This window comes from Neoarius graeffei, chromosome 9 (genome assembly GCF_027579695.1).
Source record: "Neoarius graeffei isolate fNeoGra1 chromosome 9, fNeoGra1.pri, whole genome shotgun sequence".
Lineage (NCBI taxonomy): Eukaryota > Metazoa > Chordata > Actinopteri > Siluriformes > Ariidae > Neoarius > Neoarius graeffei.
Window position 1 is genome coordinate 49,003,589 of NC_083577.1, and position 25,201 is coordinate 49,028,789.

The 25,201-nt window shown below is 42.6% G+C and overlaps 1 protein-coding gene across 3 annotated transcripts in view; it reads left to right on the plus strand.

Annotated features, from left to right (window-relative positions):
• col4a2 (collagen, type IV, alpha 2) overlaps window positions 1-25,201 on the plus strand; it is a 132,428-nt gene that overhangs the window by 93,384 nt on the left and 13,843 nt on the right. For 2 of the 3 annotated variants that reach the window (XM_060929680.1, XM_060929682.1), the window contains exons 9-35: window positions 232-267; window positions 434-487; window positions 579-614; window positions 716-757; window positions 870-932; window positions 1,070-1,114; window positions 3,074-3,124; window positions 3,230-3,265; window positions 3,355-3,399; window positions 3,554-3,605; window positions 3,789-3,890; window positions 4,007-4,150; window positions 4,350-4,421; window positions 4,556-4,707; window positions 4,818-4,890; window positions 4,983-5,089; window positions 6,781-6,964; window positions 7,366-7,410; window positions 8,110-8,184; window positions 8,295-8,393; window positions 8,518-8,739; window positions 9,403-9,564; window positions 9,691-9,861; window positions 12,817-12,960; window positions 13,066-13,194; window positions 20,069-20,250; window positions 20,395-20,458. In XM_060929680.1, coding sequence (XP_060785663.1) covers window positions 232-267; window positions 434-487; window positions 579-614; window positions 716-757; window positions 870-932; window positions 1,070-1,114; window positions 3,074-3,124; window positions 3,230-3,265; window positions 3,355-3,399; window positions 3,554-3,605; window positions 3,789-3,890; window positions 4,007-4,150; window positions 4,350-4,421; window positions 4,556-4,707; window positions 4,818-4,890; window positions 4,983-5,089; window positions 6,781-6,964; window positions 7,366-7,410; window positions 8,110-8,184; window positions 8,295-8,393; window positions 8,518-8,739; window positions 9,403-9,564; window positions 9,691-9,861; window positions 12,817-12,960; window positions 13,066-13,194; window positions 20,069-20,250; window positions 20,395-20,458 — 2,587 coding nt within the window. The remainder of the gene's footprint in view (window positions 1-231; window positions 268-433; window positions 488-578; window positions 615-715; window positions 758-869; window positions 933-1,069; window positions 1,115-3,073; window positions 3,125-3,229; window positions 3,266-3,354; window positions 3,400-3,553; window positions 3,606-3,788; window positions 3,891-4,006; window positions 4,151-4,349; window positions 4,422-4,555; window positions 4,708-4,817; window positions 4,891-4,982; window positions 5,090-6,780; window positions 6,965-7,365; window positions 7,411-8,109; window positions 8,185-8,294; window positions 8,394-8,517; window positions 8,740-9,402; window positions 9,565-9,690; window positions 9,862-12,816; window positions 12,961-13,065; window positions 13,195-20,068; window positions 20,251-20,394; window positions 20,459-25,201) is intronic. The other variant, XM_060929683.1, reaches the window with a different exon arrangement.

Sequence of the window (25,201 nt, forward strand, 5' to 3'; positions counted from 1 at the left end):
CTATATCACTTCTTGATTTCCCAAACTGTGGGGGAGGGGGCACACAACATGCATGCGTTAATCACACGTCAAAAAATTGGTGGCGTTAAAAGGAATTTGCATTAACGCATTATTATTGTGTGAATTTTGACAGCCTGAATTGAAATAAATTGATGAGACGAGCTTCTCCCAGTACTGTGATATCAAATGCAATAAATAGTTCTGTTATCATCTTCTTTCCTTTTAAACTAGGGCGAGACAGGACTTCCAGGATATCCAGGGCCTACAGTGAGTTCAATGTTACATAATCTTTACAAGACTTATCAAGGTTATGTTCAAAAGTAAATACCGGGTTTGTTTGTTTGTTTGTTTGTTTGTTTGTTTGTTTGTTTGTTTGTTTGTTTGTTTGTTTGTTTGTTTGTTTGTTTGTTTGTTTGTTTGTTTTTAAACAAAGGGCCCTCCTGGAAGCAGAGGGTATCAAGGAAGACCAGGTCTCATAGGTGCTCAGGTGAGTATATATTATTAATTATTTAATTTATACTCTCAGACACACATACTGTATCCACACCATCCATCTCTTATACTCCTCTCAACTATAGGGCGAAAAGGGTTATAGAGGACCTCCAGGACCAAAGGTAGCCCATAGACACTGAATAATTTTCAAACGTAACTTCTTATAACTCTCAGTGATGTGTTTGAAAGGTATCAATACAGAATCTTGGTCATCTTTATGCAGGGCAATGCAACTATAACCCATAAAGGAGACAAAGGAGAACAGGTAACATGACTATATCACTGTTGCCCACTAGACTGTAAGATTAATACCATTTGGATGAAGAGGTTGGTGACTGTATTCACTCCTGGAACTGAAATTCTTATTTTAACCACAGGGGGAAGTTGGGGATCCAGGGCTACCAGGGGATGATGAGACGGAGTTGTATCACCCCGTTCATGTCAGTAATGTGTGCGAACATATAATGTTTAGATAACAGCATTTATGTATTACTACATATTTGTGGTTTATTATGTATTTATTAGCAAAATTTTCAGGTTTAATAATTTAACAGCAATCAGTTCTTCATCCACACAGGATGTCACAGGTGAAAAAGGTATCAAAGGTGAACCAGGAGATTTGGTAAGTTACATCAGTGTTTTATTATTAATGAGATTACTTAGACATTCTTTCCTCTAGTAGGCAATACACTGAAACAAAATCTAAACTGTTACTTAGTGATCTTAATTGTCACGCCTGTGTCTGGTACTCACAAACCACCATGATCCTCAGCACACATCCTCTTCGCATGATCGCCAGTCTAGCACATGTCCCTGCCTTTGTTTCTGCTTGTCTGAGTGTAGTTTTCATTAGTATCTATCAAAAACACATTCTGCATTTTCTGACTATAAGCTCTTATTTTACATAATCCTTATTAGATTAGATTAGATTAGATTAGATTAGATTAGATTAGATTAGATTAGATTAGATTAGATTCACTTTATTGATCCTACGTCGGGGAAATTCACGTGTTACAGTAGCAAGAAAATGTCATACAGATAACAAATAAAACTGAAATAAAAATTAGACAAACGAGAGATTAAATACAGAGGGCTATTTGCATTATCTACCGCGAAAAAGTATGAAAAGAAAGATGGCGCCGCAAGAGTAGCAGCTAGTTGCAGTAGCTCCAAGCGTGTTTATTACATTCCTACATTTATTTAAATTTGTGCTTATGAATTCTGCTGAGTTTAAGGATTATTGCTGTGTGTGTGTGTGTGTGTGTGTGTGTGTGTGTGTGTGTGTGTGTGTGTGGTGTGTGTGATTTTGTGTAAATATAATTTTACAAGAAATTGTGGTATTCAGATACTGTATGTACTTATGCACATGTAATTACATGTTCTATTTAGTATAATGTCCATAATTAGCACACTGTGAACCCTCTTATTTTATTAGCTGGTACACTGTAGTCAAACAGTTATGCTGAGTAATCAAATGGGCTTATTTGTGTGTTAATCAATATATGGTTATTGTAAATATCAAACATACCATGTTCTAGAAATAATCTATAGGGCACTTTTTTATTAACACTATTCCCAGACAGCATTATTCAGGTGTTTTTTGTGTTTCAACTAATTGCAGTTTCGAAGCACAGTAACGAGCCTATTAATTAGCTGTAGCAAAAACGTACATTAATAGATTAATCCCTGTACTTTGCTGAAAAGCTTGAGTGAACCCTTCTACAGCAGTTTGGATGATGATATCTAAAAATTGATTGATTGATTGATTGATTGATTGATTGATTGATTGATTGATTGATTGATTGATTGATTGATTGATTGGCCATATAAAATAATAAAATAAATTACAAAACAGGCAAAGATGGACAGATACAATCATAAGTGGTTGCTTCTGAACCTAAGTAATATAATCAACGAATAAAATTGAAGAAAAATTGAATGTAATGACAAAATGTGGCAGATTATTTCATCTCTTGTGTAATGGAGTTGAATAACATCAAAGGCAGTATCATAGCTTTCTATGTAGTTAATTCTTTGTGCATTTAGTGGTCCAGCACTAGGTGAACTTGAGCATATAATTTTAGACATATTCACTCATACTGTATGATATGTGTTAAGGTGATTTGTCAATACTTGCTTTAAAAACAAGTAGCCTAAATATACAGTAGTTGTTTTTAAATGAAAGCTTTCATTTGTACATTACAGTATTTCAGGAAAATGAAAAAAAAAAGTCAACTTCTTGACAACCTGCACTGTAATCTAGAATTTAACTGACCATAACAAGTTACAAAAGGCCCCATTAGCAACACTGTAAGTATTTGAAATCAAACCTCATCAGAATCAAGGATATATTCAATACATAACTACAGACTTAATATGAGTTTCAGAACTTGCAATTCAAGAACTACTAATTAATTTAAGCAATTCCCAACTTCTTTACACTTCAGTCAACAAACATAATGATTTTTGCATATCTTTCCCGGGTATTGTGTAAATGTAGTTAAACAATAATTGTATTGAATATGAAATGTATGTCTTAATAAATCATACTTATTCAATCTTTGTGTTTTCCATTTTGAAGGGGTTTTATATCAAAGGAGAGAAAGGAGTTCGAGGATTTGTTGGGGAACGGGTATACACCTGTTATTTGTTTATCAGCTTTTTTTACTTATATTTTCAAAAATGTGATTCTGTTTAACGTCTCACACAACAAGAAATATTTCATTATTGCTAATAGGGCTCTCCAGGAAGAGACGGATTGCCAGGAGAAAAGGTATGTTATAGGTCATCAGTAGGGTCAGTAGGGAACTTCATCTATTACAGTGAAATAATGTTGCACTCCTTCTCTCTGTTTTTTCACAGGGTGAAAATGGGGATGTAGGTTATCAAGGGCGGTCAGGAAGCAAGGTATATTTTACTGTATCGTAACCATTTCACTATTATTGCAGAATGAGTTTATTTCTGTAAACTGGTGATGGCTGGCTGCATATGAACTGTAGTGCCTTGAAGGCAGCACAGGATTTATATTCTGAAATTTGCTAACATGAAACTGCTTCAATAGGGGGAACCAGGAGAAGCAGGAGAGCTGATCTATACAAATGGATTCACTGGAGGTAACAGAGTACATCTTTTAACTCCAAATGTTTATCAAATTATGTTAATCAGAGATAAATGATTATTCCGGGTTCAAGGTCTCTGTTCTATCCAAAAAAATCTCTTGATTTGTGGTCAGACAGAGTATTTTAACCCTATGCACTTTTTTGGTTGCTGTTACTTCTGCTGTCTTGTTCCTACAGTTGGCCCACCAGGTCCTCCAGGAGAACGTGGGTCACCAGGAAATAAAGGAAATAAAGGAGTACAGGGTCCCCCTGGACCAGATGCTCAGACACAGCTATTAGGTATTTTGAATTTTAAGGTCTCTAAGTAAATGTAAAAAAAAAAAAGAAGTGAATATAAGCATTTATTGTGACTGTATGAATCTTTTACAAATCTTTCTTTATCTATCTTTCCACAGAGTTATTTGGCTCTTTTGGACAAAAAGGGGAAAAGGGGATGAAAGGTGCCACTGGGGAACCTGGTATCCCAGCCTCAGTGCCTGGATCTCCTGGCTTGGATGGCAAACCTGGACCACCTGGGCCACCTGGACCAAAGGGATCATGTGAGTATATAACTCATTTTGCACCCTTTGTTTGAACGATTAATGATCAAGTGTTTAAATAAGCTCCAACTGAAACTATTCAAAAAGGAAAACACTCTCAGATAGGAACATATATACATACAGTCTGTTGAATACAAAGTTGAAGCCTGCCATCAGTATCAGAAGACTGTGTTGTCAGTATGAATCTGTTTGGGCACAGGGAGTGTGGTTTACAAAGGACCTATAGGGCCAGATGGAGGTCCAGGAAATGCTGGAGCAAAAGGACAAAAAGGTAAAACTACTGACTAGTGACATTTGTCCAAAAGTTCCAGTTACACTTCATGAAACAGTATAACAGTATCATAAATATACAGTACATTCATCAGTTGTCATCATATTGCTCAAACTGAATGTACCATTTTTTAGGTGACCATGGACATTGTGAGTGCACTTTGCAAACCTCCCTTCCTGGACCACCTGGCCCAGCTGGCAATCAGGGTGACCCTGGCACAGTGGGCGAGTGGGGTCAGCAGGGTGATCAAGGAGACCAGGGACCCAGAGGCTTAACTGGTCTGCACGTACGTTACCAGCATTACAGTTTTGGTAGAAAATAAGTTCTGCAGGCACTCAAAACTATCTTAGCCAGATGATGAACCGTCTGAACTCATAACCTTTTCTTCTTTTTAAGGGCTTTCCTGGGCCACAAGGGCTGCCTGGACTTAAAGGCTCTAAGGGAGATAGAATAGAGGTTACAGAGAAAGGTACACCTTTTTATTAAATTGGTTTATGATTTTAGTTAACACAAAAGAAATTAGGATTAATGTGTTTGTGCTTCTACTTGTGAATTTAACAGGATCACCTGGAGAACGAGGAGACCCAGGGAGACCAGGCGAACAAGGAGATCAGGGCAGACCTGGGACTAATGGAATAGATGGTGCCCCTGGATTTCGTGGTCTTCCTGTGAGCTTCTTATTAGCAAAAATGTGCACTGATCTGAGTGCACTGTTTTAATTTTCAGTGATCAGTAAAAGTACTGACAATTACTGCTGCCATGATGCGATATGCTACACTAGCACAATTAACAACATGCGCCATATACTAGTGCATCTCACAGAATTAGAACATTGTGAAAAAGTTCAAATTTTTTCGTAATTTACTTAAAAAAGGTAAACTTTCATATATTCTGTCTTCATTACATGTAAACTGAAATATTTCAAGCCTTTTTTTGTTTTAATTTTATTATTATAGCTCATGAAAATCAGAAATTCAGTATCTCAAATTATTAGAATGTTTCCCATGATCAATCAAAAAAGGATTTACAATACAGAAATATCCAACTTCTGAAAACTATATTCATTTACACTCAATACTTGGTTGGGGCTCCTTTATCATGAATTACTGCATCAGTGGAGCATGGCATGGAGGTGATCAGCCTGTGGCACTGCTGAGGTGTTATTGAAACCCAGGTTGCTTTGATAGCAGCCTTCAGCTCATCTGTATTTTTTGGGTCGGGTGTTTCTCATCTCCCTCTTGACAATATGCCATAGATTCTCTATGGGATTCAGGTCAGGCGAATTGGCTCGCCAATCAAGCAAACTAATATCATGGTCAGCCAACCATTTGGTAGTAGTTTTGGCACTGTGGGCAGGTGCTATGTCCTGCTGGAAAAGGAAGTTGGCATCACCATAAAGTTTGTCAGCAAATGGAAGCATGAAGTGCTCTAAAACTACCTGGTAGATGGCTGTGTTGACTTTGGACTTGATAAAACACAGTGGCCCAACACCAGCAGATAACATGGCACCCCAAATCATCACAGACTGCAGAAACTTCACACTGGACTTCAAACACCTTGGACTCTGTTCCTCTCCACTCTTCCTCCAGACTCTCGGACCTTGATTTCCAAATTAAATGCAAAATTTACTTTCATCTGAAAAGAGGACTTTGGACCACTGAGCAACAGTCCAGTTCTTTCTCTCCTTAGCCCAGGTAAGACACTTCTGACATTGTCTCTGGTTCAGGAGTAGCTTGATATTAGGAATGCAACAGTTGTAGCCCCTTTCCTGAAGATGTCTGTGCATGGTGGCTCTTGATGCACTGACACCAGCCTCAGTCCACTCCTTGTGAGGCTCTCCCAAGTTCTTGAATTGACTTTTCTTGACAATCCTCTCAAGGCTGCAGTCATCCCTGTTGCTTGTGCACCTTTTCCAGCCAGCCTTTTCAGAAATGACCTTCTGAAATAATTTTGCGACCCTGTATAGGATAAGTGGCTACAGATAATGGATGGATGTTTGAAACATTTTAGTTTACATGTAATGAGTCTTGAATATATATAAAATTTTCACTTTCTTAAATAACTGATGGAAAATATTGAACTTTTTCACAATATTCTAATTGTTTGAGATGCACTAGTATATTAAATCATATTTACAAACCCTACAAGCACAATAATTTTGATGTAGGTGTTGTGATTGGTGGATTAAAAAAAAACAGAAATGTGATGTTATTGTACCAAAAAGGTTTATTTGTGCACATGAAGCTGTTGGTTTAATCTTTTTTATTATAATCAGTGCTCTTTCTTGATTGTAAGAGTAGATTAAGCCTGCCACTATAAAACCAATACAGTCTGTGCTGTGTTGATGTGCTGTTTGCAGGGAGAAAAGCCAGTTGGTGAGCGTGGAGAGAAGGGTTACCCAGGCAGGCCAGGTCCACCAGGTCCACCAGGACTAGAAGGGGTACCAGGTCAAGTAATTGATGCACCTAAGGGTGTTAAGGGTATACCTGGTGATGCAGGATTAAATGGTTATGATGGAATCAGAGGTCCACCGGGTACTTCAGGTATGCACCTTGCCTTCTCTCCTGTCTCTCATTCTTCCAACATTTTCATTCTTTAATTCAAATTTCTCATTCCCTAATTTGTTCTGCACTCTGTTTTTTCTGTTTCTTTTTTCTGTTCCTTTGGGTTCAATACGCTTAAAGTCATGGAATCTGTGTATCACAGAAACATTGTAAATAAATTAAGCATTTAACCTTAATCTCTGGCAATTTTATTGTGCATGATAATTTTCGTTTTAAAAAAGGATTCCATGAAGAATTTTCCCTGAAAATTCAGACAATGGTCATTTAATAATATGATCTCTGCTGCTGATTCAACTGCAATCAGCTTCTGTCTGTCTATCTGTATCTGCTGTGGTGTTGTCTGTTTCTGTCGGTCATCATCTCTTGCTTGCCATTTAAAGGAGACTGTAGGCTACAAGGAGAAGGAGGCAAATGGATTACAGCAGGTAGTTAGATCGGTGACAAGTCAAATTTCATCTTCAGAACCTTTTCCTGTCTTTGTGCTTCACTGCATCGCAATCACTTTTTAGTTCACAGTCACTCTTAATGCTTTGAGCATTATTAACCTTTCTCCTTATTTGATTTTATTCACCCACAATATTGATGTACACACTATGTTGTTATGTGCTTTTTTCACACTCGGCAATGAGTCACATTTGATTTGGGCATGGCATCACACAGGAGTTCCCAAACTTTTTGAGCAAATCACCCCAAATTGACATTATGAATCTTCTGAAACCCCACCCACATTTTCATTCCAAACTTATAATTTAAAACGTCAGTAAATGTGTTATTTTTCTTGATGTCTGTTCTGTGTCATCAAGGAACCAATGGAGGTAGATGGATGGAAAAATTTGTCCATTTTTATTGCTGAACTCCTATGCTAGTGCAGCATGTCAGCATAGCAAAAAATACTGTAATAGCACATACACTCTTTTCAATGTTGCTTTAAATTTTAAGTTAAATGTTGCTTGTTTGAATATCATTCCCAATTATCCCTTCTTTGGGAACCCCTGCTATAACATGTCAATTGTTTTTGTTGTTTGCAAAGCAGGCGATGAAAACCTCTACTGTGGTGTCTATGTTGAGGCTATGAATTTATTTCCTTGTCATGACATATCTTATGGCTTTGGTGTATCCCACAGGGGATTGTGCAATTTTATCTGGACCCCCAGGAGAGACAGGACCCTCAGGACCTCCTGGATTGGAGGGAATGCCAGGTAATATTTCATAATACTATAATACACATAATTTATTGATATGCATGTTATAATATTACTAATCTCATAATCCCTATTTAGACAGACCTTGTAATGTCTGTGTATTCTAGGACTACCTGGGCCCAAAGGATTTACAGGCGATAGAGGCAATATAGGAGCTAAAGGAGAACAAGGAGACCAGGGCATTGGAGGCTCACCTGGAAACACAGGTGAGCTGAGTATATGAGGGTTTTGTCCTTACATACACTCAGACATTCAGGTTGCTCTTCAGAAATATCATTTATACAGCTTTTTGTCTGCCATTTTATGTTGATCTTACGGTTTTCCTTACAGGTTTTATTGGGCCTCGTGGAGACATAGGCAGTACTGGACCAAAAGGTGTCAAAGGTTCTTCTGGCATCCCAGGTAGGCCAGGGCTTGATGGTGATTCTGGACAAAAGGGTCCTAATGGTGAAGCTTTAGGAGCATCTCCAGGACCCCCAGGTGAACGAGGACCACCAGGACAGCTCGGGATAAAAGGTCCCCCTGGAAATCCTGGCACAAGCGGATACCCAGGTGAGAAATACTCTGTAAAGATGAACTCATCTTTTTGATAATAGAGTTTTCTGTGGCCTACTACACTACCGTTCAAAAGTTTGGGGTCACCCAGACAATTTTGTGTTTTCTATGAAAAGTCCCACTTTTATTTCCCACCATAAGTTGTAAAATGAATAGAAAATATAGTCAAGACATTTTTCTGGCCATTTTGAGCATTTAATCGACCCCACAAATGTGATGCTCCAGAAACTCAATCTGCTCAAAGGAAGGTCAGTTTTATAGCTTCTCTAAAGAGCTAAACTGTTTTCAACTGTGCTAACATGATTATACAAGGGTTTTCTAATCATCCATTAGCCTTCTGAGGCAATGAGTAAACATATTGTACCATTAGAACACTGGAGTGATAGTTGCTGGAAATGGGCCTCTATACACCTATGGAGATATTGCACCAAAAACCAGACATTTGCAGCTAGAATAGTCATTTACCACATTAGCAATGTATAGAGTGGATTTCTGATTAATTTAAAGTGATCTTCATTGAAAAGAACAGTGCTTTTCTTTCAAAAATAAGGAAATTTCAAAGTGACCCCAAACTTTTGAATGGTAGTGTATATTATAGCTTGGGTTTTATGAACATATACTGTATATACTGTAGTTTGTTTTAATTGTGGTACAATATAGGCATGGAGGGAATGCCTGGGATGATTGGGATCAAAGGTGAATCAGGTCCCCCAGGATTACAGGGGGAAACAGGAAGCTCTGGACTACCAGGAACATTTGGCTTCCCTGGGAACCCTGGTCAGACAGGACACCCTGGACCTCCAGGCCACACTGGACTACCAGGTAAATTAGTAAAATAATCAAAATCTCCACTTCATTAGAGAGCTGTCAACTTGACATATCAATACCAGCGGAGGACAGAAAAGGTTTTAAGTAATGGTGATATTATCTTTTTACTGTTCCTCAAAGGGCTGAGGGGAGAAACAGGCAATCGAGGAGATGGTGGTCCCCCAGGGTCCATAGGAGTGAAGGGTGTCACAGGAGAACCAGGAAGCGATGGTAGGCCAGGAGATTATGGAGCACGAGGGGATCCAGGAGGCACTGGATATGTTGGGCGAACTGGTCTTTCTGGACCTAAAGGTCAGAATATTTTCACATTACAAATTTCAAATGACAACCACATAGCAAATCTTTTGTGCAGAATAATATGAAAATGGCACAATTTTATGAAATCGTAGTTAAACATACAAACAATAATATGAAATTGGCAAAAAAATTATATTTCTCATGAAACATTACACTCCATGACAAAGTTTCACATTATTTTAAAAACATAACCTATCCTTTTTTGGTATTGAAATGTCTAGATGTCACAAAAAAGCACAAGTATAAATTACCATCCAGTCTTATTTTCCATTTCTTCATATAATGCCTCAGTCAAGCACCTTGCTGGATGTGAGCATGGTTATGTTCTACACAACAAAATTCTAAACTGCAAACCATCTAAATTGTCAACTTTCCAATTGTTTCTCCTATACTGTATCTGAGTAGTTCCTTTGGATATTATTTCTGCAACTATGTACCTATGACCATGTCAAGGCCTTGTGCAGGGACACTCACCTAAGTGTCCATCTTCATACTTTTACATGCAGCGTGTCCATTAGTGGATAGTGTCGCATGAACTAAACCAGGATTAACAGAAAACAAAAAACAGCCATCTCTGACCTAAAAATAGAGTTCTGCGTTTTAATGTAGGACTAATAAATAGAAGGCAACATGAAAGTAACTATGTTTTGAAAACTGCTGATGGAAAAGGAAGCTTTTTGAATTTCTGAAATGTTTTCATTTGTCCTTATTAAGCAGTATCAACCAGTTGAATCACAATTATATTGTTACACTTTATTGTTAAAAAATTGAATTAATATTGTTTACGCTTGACATTTATTTGGGTGAATATTACTCCGTTGATAATACCCAGAGAAGAGGAGCCACAAAGTCTCGTCATGACATACAAAACTGGACACACCTCCATGCTAATCAATCAGCAGTGACTGACAGCATCGTAGACAAAAGCACAACACACAGTTAGCATCTCAGAGAAAACATGTGAGAGTGCCAGTGTGTCTCTCCACACCATATTTAAATAATATTGGCTGGCGTTGAGTGGTATATCAGATATATTCCATTCAGCTAGCAGGATACTGAACGAGTCGAAGATGAGTTCAATATCATGCTATATGAATGGAATATATCTGATAGATCACGAAAAAAAGCCAGCCAATATTATTATTATTATTATTATTATTATAATACATTCCTTTCGGGTGTTCAACTCATCTTTCTCTTTCAAAATTCTCTCAAAATCTTCCGTATTTAACAAAGCAAACCTGGTGGCCATGTTTGTTTACAAATTGTCGCAGTCGCTCGCTAGCGCAGAAGTTTTACATCTCCGATGTGTCTCGTTTCCAATTTTTCAATGTGCATTGGTATGTTTTTCTCTTGTAAATGTGCGTGCAGAATATCTCATGAAGTTTTGGTAGCCTTTTGGGTGTTCAACACGTCTGTCTCTTTCCCAGCGAACAAAGAAATGCTTCTGTGCATGCACAGCAGAAAACTTTCTCATTGAATGTTTGCATCAGCTCTGATGTGTGATGTCATGTTGTCTTGACAGCCATGTAATATCATAAACCATATTCAACACTCATTCTCCATTGGGTAGAGAGACGTAATACACATAGGATAAGCGATATGCTAACAATATTGCATGCTATCAAATCAAATGAATGAAACCCACTAGAAGGGAATAAAATACATGTTTTTATTCCATGGAAAAAATGTCCTGCATGTATGATAAATACCAATAAATCACTCTTTGCATCATGACACAAACATGCAAACATGCTTCAGCATAGAAGTATACTGTAACTCAACCCTGAACTAACAATGGATTCACATTGTTTATTTTACAGCATATGTTGTAGAACACATTAGTTGTAGTGACAAAAAGGACAGAGTCATGTCTTATTTAAAGAACAGAAATAACCGGATAGTTATACACTCTACAGATGGGTGACATGTAAAGGACAACTCAAAATAAATTGTCTTAATAAGATGTAGGGTCGGGCGGCACGGTGGTGTAGTGGTTAGCACTGTCGCCTCACAGCAAGAAGGTCCGGGTTCGAGCCCTGTGGCCAGCGAGGGCCTTTCTGTGCGGAGTTTGCATGTTCGCCCCGTGTCCGCGTGGGTTTACTCCGGGTGCTCCGGTTTCCCCCACAGTCCAAAGACATGCAGGTTAGGTTAACTGGTGACTCTAAATTGACCGTAGGTGTGAATGTGAGTGCGAATGGTTGTCTGTGTCTATATGTCAGCCTTTGTGATGACCTGGCAACTTGTCCAGGGTGTACCCCGCCTTTCGCCCGTAGTCAGCTGGGATAGGCTCCAGCTTACCTGCGACCCTGTAGAACAGGATAAAGCGGCTAGAGATAATGAGATGAGATGAATGAAGATGTAGGGTCACCACAAGCTACCAGAACAGTTATAATGTGCATTGTGCACATCTCGGGAACTCATCTCATCTCATCTCATTATCTCTCGCCGCTTTATCCTTCTACAGGGTCGCAGGCAAGCTGGAGCCTATCCCAGCTGACTACGGGCGAAAGGCGGGGTACACCCTGGACAAGTCGCCAGGTCATCACAGGGCTGACACATAGACACAGACAACCATTCACACCTACGGTCAATTTAGAGTCACCAGTTAACCTAACCTGCATGTCTTTGGACTGTGGGGGAAACCGGAGCACCCGGAGGAAACCCACGCGGACACGGGGAGAACATGCAAACTCCACACAGAAAGGCCCTCGCCGGCCACAGGGCTCGAACCCAGGACCTTCTTGCTGTGAGGCGACAGCGCTAACCACTACACCACCGTGCCGCCATCTCGGGAACTGTACTGAATAAATAAACATCATCCAAAAGACATTCCCTAGTAGCTGAGATCACTGATAATGTCATGTCTGTACCTGTCACAAACTCATGATCCTCAACAAAATATGTTGTTCAGATATTTACCAGTATTCCTCTCATATTTCTCTGTAGGTGTGAAAGGGTATGCAGGCATGACAGGTTTCCCAGGAATGACAGGAAAGCCTGGTCTAAAGGGCCGTCCAGGACAGCAAGGGGTGGTAGGAGTACCAGGGAGACAAGGAGAGAAAGGAGGCATGGGCCAACAGGGACAAAAAGGTTCTTATTTTTGTTCTATAATAATGACTACATGCACTTTAGATTGTTTTGCTTGTGATGTTAAGAAGTCTGACATTTCTGTGGTGAATAATCTCTTTTTATCAGGTGAAAGAGGAGTTATGGGCCCACCAGGTAACATGCCCATGACAGAAATGATACGTATGAAAGCCGTTATGAAGGGTGCAAAAGGTGACCATGGACATCAAGGACATCCAGGTTTCACTGGGCCTCGAGGTAAGTATTCTTATTGCAATTGCTGTTACACTGAATATGGAAGTAAAAAGATGACATAAATATTTGAATTTAAAAGTTTTGAATTTTAAAAGCCACTGAATGCTTAATATTGAAAATTAAAGATATTACATTCATTATACTGCACTATTTAAGGTTGAAACACACACACACACACACACACACACATACAGTATATATATATTGTGGCAGCGGGAGCGTGGTCAAGCATCGGTCTGTGACAGGAGGGCGGAGTCAGGGAAGGTAAGTGGCAGAATCACTACACCTGTCATTAATTAATGTGTTTGTGTGTCTTCCCAGTCCGCGCCCTATTTAAGGAGAGAGAGCAAGAGCAGAGGGAGCTCTCTCCTCAACCAGATGACTGATGTGTGTGCGTGTGTCTGGGTGTGTGTGAGAGAGTGCATAGGCTGAAAAGCTGAATAAAGCCAGTTTTGTGAACTCCGTTCTGTCCTGCCGTCCTTCTGTGCTCCACCCACCTACACAAACTGTCACAGTGGTGCCGAAACCTGGGAGCCGAGCACTGAAGAGAACAGCCCCATGGAGTCCTCCACCTTCGCCGACCTGATCCACGCCCTCACCACGGCCCAACAGAGCCAGCACCAGGCGCTGCTCGCCCTCCGAAAGGAGCAAGAACAACGGTTCGAGGCCCTGGTGCTGGCGCAACAGGAAGATCGTCGGGCGTTCCGGCACCTCCTCGCGTCGGCGGGGTCCACCATCTCCACCGCCGTGGGCCCTTCCCCCCTCACCCTCACGAAGATGGGCACGCAGGACGACCCCGAGGCATTCATCACGCTCTTTGAGCAGGTAGCGGAGACCTCGGGGTGGCCGGTGGAACAGTGCGTGGCGCGCCTCCTCCCCCTGCTAACGGGAGAGGCGCAGCTGGCCGCGCTACAGCTCCCCGCCGACCGCCGGCTGGTCTACGCAGACCTTCGCCGGGCCGTCCTCCAGCGTGTGGAACGCACCCCGAGCAACAACGTCAGCGCTTCCGTGCTTTACGCTTTGCGCTTGGAGGAAGTCGGCCAGCCGTTCTCGTTTGGCCAGCAACTCCGGGACGCCTGCTGGCAGTGGTTGAGGGCCGACAACCGCGACGCCGAGGGACTCATCGACCAGGTGGTACTGGAGCAGTTCGTCGCGCGCTTACCAGCGGGAACCGCAGAGTGGGTCCAGTGCCACTGCCCGGCATCGCTGGATCAGGCAATCGAGCTGGCGGAGGACCATTTGGCGGCTGTCCCGATGGCAGGACAGCAGACGACCTCTTCTCTTCTCTCCTCTCTCTCTCTCTCTACCCTCCTCATGTGTCTCCTCCTCGCCCCATTCCCCCACCATGGAGGCGGGGGCCAGCGCCACCTCAGCCGGCCCGCCGCACCCGCGATGCCCTCCCGTGTCTCCCTTCTGTGTCTGTCTCTCCCCCCCCCTCAGGTGAGTGAGCCCCAGAGCACTAGTGCAGAGAGGAAGCCCGGGCCGGTTTGCTGGCGCTGTGGGGAGCCGGGCCACCTCCAACAGCAGTGCTCAGTAATGGAGGTGGGCGTGGTGGTTCGGATCCCCGACGCGCCAGGAGCCGCCCTCGATCGGGCTGGAGCGTATCGCATACTGGTCAGTATCCAAGGGGATACATATCAGGCATTGGTGGATTCTGGCTGTAATCAGACCTCAATCCACCAAAGCCTGGTGCAAGACGAGGCATTGGGGGGGTGCACAGGGGGTGAAGGTGTTGTGTGTGCATGGGGATGTTCACAGCTACCCTTTGGTGTCAGTCCACATTTTTTTCAGAGGGGAAAAATTTAGAGTAAAGGTGGCGGTTAATCCTCGTCTCACCCACTCGATAATTTTGGGGACTGATTGGCCAGGATTTCGGGATTTAATGACACATTTAGTGAAGAGTGGGTCCTGCCATTTAACAGGGGGAGGTCCCGGTGTTGCGTTGGCGGGAGCAGCTGTCACAGAGCCATCTACGTCAGCTCCGCGTCAGAGTGAGGAGCCGCTGGCTCCTCCTCTCTCTGTTGGAGAATCCCTCGCGGATTTTCCATTAGAGCAGTCGCGAGACGAGACTCTGCGGCATGCGTTTGACCAAGTGAGAGTAATCGATGGTCAAACGCTCCAGCCGAACGCCACCCTGTCCTTCCCCTACTTCACGATTATGAAGGATAGATTATACCGAGTGACGCAGGACACTCAGACTAAAGAGCTAGTCACGCAGCTTTTAATTCCAAAGAACCGCCGGGAATTGGTATTCCAGGCGGCTCACTTTAATCCCATGGCTGGACACTTAGGGCAGGATAAAACACTAGCCCGAATAATGGCCCGGTTCTATTGGCCAGGAATTCGTGGCGATGTCCGTAGGTGGTGTACGGCGTGCCGCGAATGCCAGTTAGTAAATCCAGTGGCCATTCCAAAAGCGCCTTTGCGCCCTCTACCGTTAATCGAGACCCCCTTCGAAAGAATTGGGATGGATCTCGTCGGGCCATTAGATCGGTCAACACGAGGGTACCGCTTTATATTAGTTCTGGTGGACTATGCAACGCGATACCCAGAAGCAGTGCCTCTTCGCAATATCTCAGCACGCAGTATTGCGGAGGCACTCTTCCGCGTTATCTCCCGAGTTGGAATCCCGAAAGAGATTCTGACTGACCAAGGTGCCTCGTTTATGTCACGTACACTGAATGAACTGTATGGGTTGTTGGGTATTAAGCCGATCCGCACCAGTGTGTATCACCCACAAACAGACGGTTTAGTTGAACAGTTCAATCGCACCCTCAAGAACATAATTTAAAAAATCGTAAGTGAGGACGCACGTAATTGGGATAAATGGCTCGAACCCTTGCTCTTTGCAGTGCGAGAGGTCCCCCAAGCCTCCACGGGGTTCTCCCCATTTGAATTGTTATAGAGGCGTAAGCCGTGCGACATTCTAGATGTGCTGCGGGAAAATTGGGAGGAGGGACCTTCACCAAGTAAAAACAAAATCCAATACGTTATTGACCTGCGCGCAAAACTCCACACACTCAGGCACCTAACTCAGGAGAATTTGCAGCAGGCCCAAGAACGACAGACCCACCTGTACGACAAGGGTACGTGCCTTAGGGAGTTCGCACTGGGAGATAAAGTTCTCGTACTGTTGCCCACATCGAGCTCCAAATTGGTCGCCAAGTGGCAAGGACCCTTTGAGGTCACACGGCGAGTCGGGGACGTTGACTATGAGGTGAGGCGAACGGATAGGGGTGGGGCGCTACAGATTTACCACCTCAACCTGCTCAAACTCTGGAACGAGGAGGTCCCCGTGGCATTGGTGTCGGTGGTTCCGGAGAAGGCGGAGCTGGGGCCGGAGGTTCAAAAGGGAACATTGGCATCGCGTACCTCTCCGGTCCCCTGTGGAGACCACCTCTCCCCGACCCAACTCGCAGAGGTTGCCCAGTTGCAGACCGAGTTTTCGGACGTGTTCTCGCCCCTGCCCGGCCACACCAACCTCATAGAGCACCACAGTGAGATGCCCCCGGGGGTGGTAGTGCGTAGCCGCCCTTACAGATTACCCGAGCACAAGAAAAAAGTGGTTCGGGAAGAACTCGAGACCATGCTCGAAATGGGCATCGTCGAGGAGTCCCACAGTGACTGGATCAGCCTGGTGGTCTTGGTACCCAAGGCCGACGGGTCGGTCCGGTTCTGTGTGGACTATAGAAAAGTCAACGCGGTGTCTAAATTCGATGCATACCCAATGCCTTGTATTGATGAGTTGCTCGATCAGCTAGGCACGGCTCGTTTTTACTCGACACTGGATTTAACAAAGGGTTATTGGCAGATCCCCTTGACTCCATTATCCCAGGAAAATCGGCCTTTTCCACACCGTTCGGCTTACACCAATTCGTCACACTTCCTTTTGGGCTGTTTGGGACGCCCGCTACATTTCAGCGGCTGATGGACAGGGTCCTCTGCCCCCACGCCACCTATGCGGCCGCCTACCTCGATGACATTATTATCTATAGCAATGACTGGCCGAGGCACCTCGAACATCTGAGGGCCGTCCTTAGGTCGCTGAGGCGAGCAGGTCTCACAGCCAACCCGAAGAAGTGTGCGATTGGGCTGGTGGAAGTACGGTATCTGGGCTTCCACTTGGGCAATGGGGAGGTGCGTCCCCAAATTAACAAGACAGCAGCAATTGCGGCCTGCCCGAGGCCCAAGACCAAAAAGGGGGTGAGACAGTTCCTGGGGCTGGGTGGCTATTATCGTAGGTTTATACCTAATTATTCGGACGTCACCAGCCCGCTGACTGATCTGACTAAAAAGGGGGCACCAGATCCGGTCCAGTGGACGGAGCAATGCCAGCGGGCTTTTTCTAAGGTAAAGGCTGCACTGTGTGGGGGGCCACTTTTACACTCCCCTGACTTTTCTCTCCCCTTTATGTTGCAGACGGATGCGTCGGACAGAGGGCTGGGGGCTGTTTTGTCCCAGCAGGTGGAGGGGGAGGATCGCCCAGTCTTATACATTAGTCGCAAGCTGTCAGTGCGTGAGGGGTGCTACAGCACCATTGAGAAAGAGTGCCTGGCGATCAAGTGGGTAGTCCTCGCCCTCCAGTACTACCTGCTGGGACGCCCTTTCACCCTCTGTTCAGACCACGCGCCCCTCCAGTGGCTCCACCGCATGAAGGATGCCAACGCGCGGATCACCCGTTGGTATCTGGCACTCCAACCCTTTAACTTCAAGGTGATCCACAGGCCGGGGGCGCAGATGGTCGTGGCGGACTTCCTCTCCCGTCAAGGGGGGGGGGGGGGGGGGGGGAGTCGGCTGCAGGCCGGACGGCCGCCCGGCCTGAGTCGGACGGTGGGGGTATGTGGCAGCGGGGGCGTGGTCAAGCATTGGTCTGTGACAGGAGGGCCGAGTCAGGGAAGATAAGTGGCAGAATCACTACACCTGTCATTAATTAATGTGTTTGTGTGTCTTCCCAGTGACCGTGCCCTATTTAAGGAGAGAGAGCGAGAGCAGAGGGAGCTCTCTCCTCAACCAGATGACTGATGTGTGTGCGTGTGTCTGGGTGTGTGTGAGAGAGTGCATAGGCTGAAAAGCTGAATAAAGCCAGTTTTGTGAACTCAGTTCTGTCCTGCCATCCTTCTGTGCTCCACCCACCTACACAAACTGTTATATATATATATATATATATATATATATATATATATATATATATATATATATATATATATAAAAATCTCCTTCTCACCCCCGGCGGGGGTGGTGGGGGGGTGGTATCCATGTCATCCTCAAGCTCGGGTCCTCTACCAGAGGCCTGGGAGTTTGAGGGTTCTGCGCAGTATCTTCGATGTTCCTAGGACTGCGCTCTTCTGGACTGAGGCTTCAGATGTTGTTCCTGGGATTTGCTGGAGCCACTCTCCCAGTTTGGGGGTTACTGCCCCAAGTGCCCCCACTACCACGGGGACCACGCAACCCTTGACCTTCCACATCCGTTCCAGCTGCTCTTTCAACCCTTTTATATATATATATATATATATATATATATATATATATATATATATATATATATATAAAATTTTTTTACACTGAATTAACATCCAGGAAACTCAAGTTATCCTTTTTCAGTGTTCAGAGATTCATATTTTTAGAAATTCAGGTTTTCAGAAAAAAATCACAAATTCAAATACAATAAGTCAGTTTTCAAATATTCATGATCCTCTTTTCAGATTGCTCATTTCAGTGCTCATATTCAACCAGTCAAATTTAGGCTGCAAAATTCAGCACAAAAAAATTTCAAATTTAACATCCAGTCTACTCAAGGGTAGGCAAAGGCAGTCCACCTTGGAGCGTGTTGTGCCGTTATGCATCTCCTGCCATTAAATGCTTCCCCTGCTTGTGCCCATTTCACCATGTCAACCAATGTCTGTCAAAAGCATGGACAGTGTTAAGTTTCTAAAATGTCAAGCAACCACAAGTCTAGCGCCCCTGCTGGCTGGCTGCAGTATAATGTGTAGCTTCCCCATCTAATTTGAACAGTTAGTTTTCCCTATGCTGATATCGCCACATTTTTAATTTTCACCAGACATTAGTTTTTAAAATATTGTACCATGTCATCAGAAGGCATGGACACACTTGGGAATTAATTGGTATTGGATGAAGGGATGTTAATTCATCCATCCATCCATTATCCGTAACCGCTTATCTTGTGCAGGGTCGCGGGCAAGCTGAAGTCTATCCCAGCTGACTATGGGCAAGAGGCGGGGTACATCCTGGACAAGTTGCCAGATCATCGCAGGGCTGATGTTAATTCAATATAGATAAATACAGATGTGTGGTTGTCATCCTTATATATTTTAATATCATGAATGTAATGCTCTTTAATTTTAAAGAATTCAGTGGATTTTAACAGTCAAATCTTTTTTTAATTTAAATCTTCATGTCTCTTTTTTCTTCCATAGCTGAGCAAGGTGCTCTTTGTCAGTGAATAAATACATCCTTAAATGTGTGTAATACAAAACTGTTTAATGGAATTGAAGTTGTTGTTGTTGTTATAATTATCAGCAGGTAAAGCCTGATAACATATTCTCTACAAACAAACTATTAACAATGTAGATGAGACTGTCATTAACAACCCCATCAACTGATTTTTAACATGTCAACATCTCCCAAACTATCATCTACTCAACAAAGTATCTGTAAAGTTTGCATACACTGTGGAGTATATCAATCAGTTATTTTAGCTATCAGTAGACATCCATATACTGCATATATGTTCTCACAGAAATAACAAAAATAAAATGAAATAAATGTTTAAAAACTAATATTAATAATTAAACATAACTCAGATGCATGTTGTCAAATCGAATTGGTCATTACACACATTCTTTCTTCCACCCTCTAGGCACCAAAGGTAGGGAAGGGTTTCCAGGAAAAGACGGGTCTCATGGATTACCCGGGCTCCCCAGCAATCTAAAAGGTCTGAAAGGACAGCCTGGAGCTCAGGGACTTCCTGGCCAGAAAGGAATGCCAGGCCCTACAGGATTCCCAGGAATTCATGGATTTTTTGGACCAAGCGGACCTAGGGTAATTCTCTGCCTGATACAATAATACATCAGCACTTACTGTATGTGCTTGAGACATGTACATGTTTAGAGTTTTTTCTCTAGCTTGTTTGCTGTATTGAGGTTGTGAGGTTATTTGTGGTCAGTACTAACATCAATATCCTAGGGGGACAAAGGTTCACCAGGTGCTTATGGAGCAACAGGAAATGTTGGAAGCAAGGGGATTAAAGGTAATGTTGACATTTTAAGTATGCCATCCTCAAATTCTGCTTGCACCATACATTTTGCATAACCCCAAATCAGAAAAAGTTGGGATGGTATGGAAAATAAAAGTTTTTTAAAGCAGTGATTTCTAAATTCATTGTGACTTGTATTTTATTGCAGACAAAATGAACCCAAGATATTTCATGTTTTGTCTGGTCAATTTCATTTCCTTTGTTAATATACATCCATTCCTGCATTTCAGACCCGCAACACATTCCAAAAAAAAAAAGTTGAGACGGGACAATTTAGGGCTAGTAATGAGATAAAACACTTAAATAATGATGTGATTTGAAACAGGTGATGTCAACAGGTGATTGTAATCATGACTTGGCACAAAATCAGTATCCAAGAAAGGCCTAGTCTTTGAGGAGAAAAGATGGGCCAAGGATCTCCAGTCTGTCAACAAATGCATGAGAAAATTATTGAAATGTTTAAAAATAATGTTCCTCAAAGAAAGATATGAACGGATTTGTATATTTCACCCTCTATGGTGCATATTATCATTCAAGGAATCTGGAGGAATTTTGGTGCATAAAGGACAACGGTGCAAACCTAAGCTGAACACCCGTGTTCTCGGATCCCTCAGACGGCACTGCATCAAGAACTGTCATTCATCTACAGCTGATATAAACACATGGGCTCAGGATTACTTTGGCTAACCTTTGTCAAGAACTACAATATGGAGTTACATCCACAAATGCCAGTTAAAGCTTTACTGTGCAAAAGGAAGCCTTATGTTCACTGTGTCCAGAAACACCGTCAACTTCTCTGGGCTCAGAGGCATCTGGGATGGAGCATCACACAGCAGAAACATGTACTGTGGTCAGAAAAATCAGTATTCCGGGTCTTTTTTTGGAAAAAATGGATGCCATGTGCTCTGGACCAAAGACAAAAAGGACCATCCAGACTTTTGCCAGCAACAAGTCCAAAAGCCAGGGTCTGTCATGGTATGGGGTTGTGTCAGTGCCCTTGGCAATGGTAACTTACACTTCTGTGATGGAGCATTAATGCAGAAAAGTACATTGAGATTTTGGAGCAACTTGTGCTGCCTTCAAGCTGATGTCTTTTCCAGCGATATTTCAACAAGGCAATGCCAAACCACATTTTGCACACATTACAAAGGCATGACTTTGGAAGGAGAGGGTGTCTGTCCTCTTTGTCTTCACTAGATAACGTGTGGGGAATTTTGAAATGAAAAATTTGACTATGACCCTGTATTTTTGTTGCACACTTTAAGACCTGTTTGCAGGAAGATTGGGACAAAATAACAACTGAAATGCTTCATCACTTGGTGTCTTTAGTCTCTAAACATACAGTGCCTTGCAAAAGTATTCATACCCCTTGAACTTTTTCACATTTTTCCACCTTACAACCACGAACTTAAAAGTTTTTTATTGAGATTTTATGTGATAGACCAACACAGAGTAGCACATAATTGTGAAGTGAAACAAAAATGATAAATGGTCTTCAAAATTTTAAACAAATAAAAATCTGAAAAATGTGGTGTGCATTAGTATTCAGCCCCCTGTACTCTGACACCTCTAAATACAATCCAGTGCAATCAATTGCCTTCAGAAGTCATCTAATTAGTTAATAGAGTCCTACTGTGTGTAATTTACTCTCAGCATAAATACACTTGTTCTGTGAAGGCCTCAGTGGTTTGTTAGAGAACACTGAAGAACAAACAGCATCATGAAGACCAAAGAACTCACCAGACAGGTCAGGGATAAAGTTCTGGAGAAGTTTAAAGCAGGGTTAGGTTATAAAAAATATCCCAAGCTTTGAACATCACAAGAAGCACTGTTCAATCCATCATTCAAAAATGGAAAAAGTATGGCACAACTGCAAACCTACCAAGACATGGCCATCCACCTAAACTGACAGAGCGAGCAAGGAGAGCACTGGTCAGAGAAGCAGCCAAGAGGCCCATGATCACTCTGGAGGAGCTGCAGAAATCCACAGCTCAGGTGGGAGAATCTGTGCACAGGACAACTATAAGTCGTACACTCCACAAATCTGGCCTTTTTGGAAGAGTGGCAAGAAGAAAGCCATTGTTGAAAGACAGGCAGAAGAAGTCCCATTTGCAGTTTGCCAGAAGCCACGTAGGGGACACAGCAAACATGTGGAAGAAGGTGCTTTGGTCAGATGAGACCAAAGTTGAACTTTTTGGCCTAAATGCAAAGTGCTATGTGTGGTGGAAAACTAACACTGCTCATCACCCTGCACACACCATCCCCACTGTGAAACATGGTGGTGGCAGCATCATGCTATTGGGATGCTTTTCTTCAGCAGGGACAGGGAAGCTGGTCAGAGTTGATGGGAAGATGGATGGAGCTAAATACAGGGCAATCCTGGAAGAAAACCTGTTGGAGGCTGCAAAAGACTTGAGACTGGGAAGGAGATTCACCTTCCAGCAAGACAATGACCCTAAACATACAGCCAGAGCTACAGTGGAATGGTTTAGATCAAAGAATATTCATGTGTTAGAATGGCCCAGTCAAAGTCCAGACCTAAATCCCATTGAGCATCTGTGGCAAGACTTGAAAATTGCTGTTCACAGACACTCTCCATCCAATCTGGCTGAGCTTGAGCTATTTTGCAAAGAAGAATGGGCAAAAATTTCAGTGTCTAGATGTGCAAAGCTGGTAGAGACATACCACAAAAGACTTGCAGCTGTAATTGCAGCAAAAGGTGGCTCTACAAAGTACTGACGCAGGGGGGCTGAATACTAATGCACACCACATTTTTCAGATTTTTATTTGTTTAAAATTTTGAAGACCATTTATCATTTTCGTTTCACTTCACAATTATGTGCTAATCTGTGTTGGTCTATCACATAAAATCTCAATAAAAAACTTTAAAGTTCTTGGTTGTAAGGTGGAAAAATGTGAAAAAGTTCAAGGGGTATGAATACTTTTGCAAGGCACTGTATTTTACAACCCCGATTCCCAAAAAGTTGGGACAAAGTACAAATTGTAAATAAAAACGGAATGCAATAATTTACAAATCTCAAAAACTGATATTGTATTCACAATAGAACATAGACAACATATCAAATGTCGAAAGTGAGACATTTTGAAATTTCATGCCAAATATTGGCTCATTTGAAATTTTATGACAGCAACACATCTCAAAAAAGTTGGGACAGGGGCAATAAGAGGCTGGAAAAGTTAAAGGTACAAAAAAGGAACAGCTGGAGGAAAAATTGCAACTCATTAGGTCAATTGGCAATAGGTCATTAACATGACTGGGTATAAAAAGAGCATCTTGGAGTGGCAGCGGCTCTCAGAAGTAAAGATGGGAAGAGGATCACCAATCCCCCTAATTCTGCGCCGACAAATAGTGGAGCAATATCAGAAAGGAGTTCGACAGTGTAAAATTGCAAAGAGTTTGAACACATCATCATCTACAGTGCATAATATCATCAAAAGATTCAGAGAATCTGGAAGAATCTCTGTGCGTAAGGGTCAAGGCCGGAAAACCATACTGGGTGCCCGTGATCTTCGGGCCCTTAGATGGCACTGCATCACATACAGGCATGCTTCTGTATTGGAAATCACAAAATGGGCTCAGGAATATTTCCAGAGACCATTATCTGTGAACACAATTCACCATGCCATCCGCCGTTGCCAGCTAAAACTCTATAGTTCAAAGAAGAAGCCGTATCTAAACATGATCCAGAAGCGCAGACGTCTTCTCTGGGCCAAGGCTCATTTAAAATGGACTATGGCAAAGTGGAAAACTGTTCTGTGGTCAGACGAATCAAAATTTGAAGTTCTTTATGGAAATCAGGGACGCCGTGTCATTCGGACTAAAGAGGAGAAGTACGACCCAAGTTGTTTTCAGCGCTCAGTTCAGAAGCCTGCATCTCTGATGGTATGGGGTTGCATTAGTGCGTGTGGCATGGGCAGCTTACACATCTGGAAAGACACCATCAATGCTGAAAGGTATATCCAGGTTCTAGAGCAACATATGCTCCCATCCAGACGATGTCCCTTTCAGGGAAGACCTTGCATTTTCCAACATGACAATGCCAAACCACATACTGCATCAATTACAGCATCATGGCTGCGTAGAAGAAGGGTCCGGGTACTGAACTGGCCAGCCTGCAGTCCAGATCTTTCACCCATAGAAAACATTTGGCGCATCATAAAACGGAAGATACGACAAAAAAGACCTAAGACAGTTGAGCAACTAGAATCCTACATTAGGCAAGAATGGGTTAACATTCCTATCCCTAAACTTGAGCAACTTGTTTCCTCAGTCCCCAGACGTTTACAGACTGTTGTAAAGAGAAAAGGGGATGTCTCACAGTGGTAAACATGGCCTTGTCCCAACTTTTTTGAGATGTGTTGTTGTCATGAAATTTAAAATCACCTAATTTTTCTCTTTAAATGATACATTTTCTCAGTTTAAACATTTGATATGGCATCTATGTTCTATTCTGAATAAAATATGGAATTTTGAAACTTCCACATCATTGCATTCCGTTTTTATTTACAATTTGTACTTTGTCCCAACTTTTTGGGAATCAGGGCTGTAAGTGTCATGAGAAGGAATGGCAACATTACAAAGTGGTAAATGCTTTACCGTCCCAACTTTTTTGAAATGTGTTGCAAGAATCAAAATTGAATTGTTTGTTTGAAAAAATAAATACATTTCATGAGGTAAAATATCAAATAATGTGCTGCTGTGTTGTTTTGAATGCA